General features: G+C 58.0%; 1 protein-coding gene across 4 annotated transcripts in view; it reads right to left on the bottom strand.

Annotated features, from left to right (window-relative positions):
* The window catches only part of PNPLA6 (patatin like domain 6, lysophospholipase), a 21,329-nt gene that overhangs the window by 5,713 nt on the left and 12,502 nt on the right, over window positions 1-3,114 (bottom strand). For 2 of the 4 annotated variants that reach the window (XM_007460594.1, XM_007460593.1), the window contains 4 exons: window positions 2,801-2,876; window positions 920-1,063; window positions 647-710; window positions 193-361 (listed from right to left, as the gene is read on the bottom strand). In XM_007460594.1, the coding sequence (XP_007460656.1) occupies window positions 193-361; window positions 647-710; window positions 920-1,063; window positions 2,801-2,876 (453 nt within the window). The remainder of the gene's footprint in view (window positions 1-192; window positions 362-646; window positions 711-919; window positions 1,064-2,800; window positions 2,877-3,114) is intronic. The other 2 variants (XM_007460595.1, XM_007460596.1) reach the window with 1 other exon arrangement.

Here is a 3,114-nt window from a genome sequence, read left to right as displayed (position 1 = left end):
GGGGGGGGCGGGGAGAAGGGGGAAGCACGGAAGTCACTCTCACCCGTGGTTTCCTCCCTGCCCCTCCCACACCTGGCCCCGTAGTTCCTGGCCGCCTAGCCCCACCGGTGAGGGTGCACGTGGCCCGGCGCAGGCACCGGAGGGCAGGGGGCAGGATCCCAGGGATGGGGTCACTCTGAATGGCCTCCGGACCTGGCCAAGCGTGGGCTCCTGGTCGCCAAGGCCCACGATGAGGATGCAGTCGGCCTGGCGCAGGCAGCGCACGGTCCAGGGCGTCAGCGATGCGTCCGTCTGGTAGAGCACGATGCGGTGCGTGTCCTCCTGCTGGGCCAGCCACCCTGACAGCCGGAATTCTTGGATGCTAGGATGGGGGCGGGGGAGCGTCATCCTGGGGCTGGTCAGGGGTCCCTGCCCTCAGGGACCATGTAGCTACATTGCTCTGGGGAGGGGGACCTGGACATCCAAGCCCCACACGCCTGCATCCTCCAGGGGGCGGATTCACTACACTGTCTCCCCAGTGACCAGAGGAATGGGGGGCGCATGCTCCTTGTTTCACAGCCTAGACCTCAAATGAGATCTGAAAGAATCCTATGCTTTCAGCTTATCCCTCGCGCCCCACCCTAACCTCCTGCACCCCAACACACACCTGTCCAGCGCAGAGGCCCCCAGGCGTCCCCGGATGATGTCACTGTTGAGGAGAAGTGTGGGGCCTAGGGATGGGTGAGGAAGGGTGTTTAGGAACCCAGGTCAACGGAGCTGGAGGACCCTCCTATAAGACAATACCACCCACTCCGCTCCCACAGCCCTGTTCCAGCCCCACCTCTGACCCACCCAGGCGTCTCCATTCGCTGGCCAATGCCCCCACCCACATGCGCCTTGCCCCATGTAGACGGAAAGCCTGCCCTTGCCCACGACTGACCAATGGCTTGCAAAGCATGCTGCAGCTCCAGCATGAAGGCCACCATGGGCACCTCGGCACACACGGGCAGCACTGCTACCGTTGCCAGGTTGCTGGCTGGGTTGGTGAGCTCCGAGTGAGGGGGGACACCTAGGCCCGAACCTGCTGAGACCCCAAAGGATGGTATTTGCTGTGCAGTCCTGTGTCTGGAAAGGTCAGCTCTCCTCTGCCTTCTCAGAGATCCCTGTTCTCTGTTCCTCAGCTGAGGCTTAGTGATGCCGTAGTGAAGGTCATGGCCTCAATCCTAGCTTCACAGCCTCAACCACTGTTCTTGATAAGACCTGGCTATCTGACCTTCAGTTTTGGCCCAATCTTCTCAGTGGCATCCGTTACACAACTGTATAACCATTTCTGTTTTCCACTCCACCTGTGTGGACTGAGCTGTGCCCCTACCCCATTCTGGCCTTGGGGCCTCTGTCCACTAAAGGGACTTGAACACAAAACTAGACGGAAATAAATATATTTTTGACGCACTGATTGCTTCTCAGCTTCCCTACTTACACTTTAGACCAAGCCATCAACGCCCACCTCTTGACCGGGCTTCTCCCTGCCTCCTCTTCTCCAGTTCTTCCTATAACGGTCTGAACAAGTTCAAATGCCTTCCGACGGCTCCTAGGCCCTGCATGACTTGCCCCCCCACTCACTTTCCTCCTTGAAGTGTTTCGACACCGCCAAACCCTGTGTGCAGAGCCTTCAGAGTTCTGTCAGCGTCTGGCCCCATCTCATTTATCAAGTCTCAGCTCACTGATCTCAGAAAAGCCTCCCTCCCTCCTCTAGTCATACTCCATCAAGACCCTATTTTGTTTTCTTCACAGTACATTATCTGACATTGTACTCTTTCTTTGTATTTTAAAAACTGTATCTTGCTTCTGAAGCTGTAAACTCTTCTAGGGGCTTTGTCTGTCTTGTGCATTCTCCAGGTTCCCAGAGATCTGAGATTTTAAAGTCCCTGCCCCCACATCTGCCCCAGAATCACACCAAGGGCAGTCCTGGCAGCCGGGTGGGAGAGAACATGTATTTGTGTGCCTGGTGCGAGACTGGGGGAAAAGTCTATCGGGGAAGACCCTGGGCATAGGGGCAGTTCTTGGCCACGGCTCACCCCCGCCCCTACCCTCAGGATCCAGGTGTCAGGGCTGATGGGGCAGAAGCCCCTGGGGGGAAAAGGAGAGTAGAGATTGCCAGGCTGGTCCAGGGTCAGGTCACCATAACATAGAACCTCAGGTCCATATTTCTGCACATCTCGAATCTGACTCAATTTCCCAGTGTATCCTAGCTGACAGAAACCACATCTCCCAGCATACCCAGGGAAGGGAACCACACAACCACCACCACCCCCAGCATGCACTGGGACAGGGGCCATCTCCCAGCATTCACCGGGACCAGGAACCACATCTCCCACCAGGCTGGTAACCTACGAAGCCACTTTCCAACATGCCCTGGGCCCCAAACACCACCCCATAGACTACAACTACCAGCACACTTTAGTCTAGGTTTCCCCTTCCTAGTTTGCGGACTCCAACCTCCAGCCAACCCTGACACCCAGAACCAAGCTTGCCCAAAAGACTCCTCCTGTCAGCACCACTGATACTTCAGATTCCATTAACAAGCCGGCCCTGGGTCCAGGACTCCGTTTCCCAGCATGCCCAAGAACCAGAACTGCAGCCCACAGCATGCACCGGAACTCGGATTCCCACTTCCCACTTGAAGCCCCGCCCAGAGCAGGTTATACGCAGGACTCCACTTCCCAACATGCCCTGGGTTCAATGGCTCCCTCTCCTAGCTCGTGCTGGGTGTTGGACTAGATCCCTTAGCATTCCCGGGCGGGCGCTGGCCAGCTCTCACCTGGGAAGGGTCCTTGCAGCTGCTGCAAATTCCCCAGAATTTTCTGGCTCAGCAGGTGGATGAGGCGGGTGACGACCTGGGTCGTTGGAGGCCGGCGGTCCAGTGAGACTGGAGGAGCAATTCTGCACCACCTTTCCCTCCTCTACCAGGGCGCCTGGGTCCCTGTTACCTGAGTCCCACCCCATGAGCCCCGCCCTCACTTGGAGGCTTCACCTCCTTCCTAGGGCTCCACCCCCATCTAACCCCCCTCTCCACACATTAGGCCCTGCCTTCTCTGGGTACCCGCCCCCACTCCCATCTGTCCAGCCCTCCCC

This window comes from Lipotes vexillifer, unplaced genomic scaffold, assembly GCF_000442215.2.
Source record: "Lipotes vexillifer unplaced genomic scaffold, Lipotes_vexillifer_v1.1 scaffold1011, whole genome shotgun sequence".
Classification (NCBI taxonomy): Eukaryota; Metazoa; Chordata; class Mammalia; order Artiodactyla; family Lipotidae; genus Lipotes; species Lipotes vexillifer.
The sequence above is the reverse complement of the archived record's forward strand: the minus strand, read 5'-3'. Positions and strand labels throughout refer to the sequence as shown.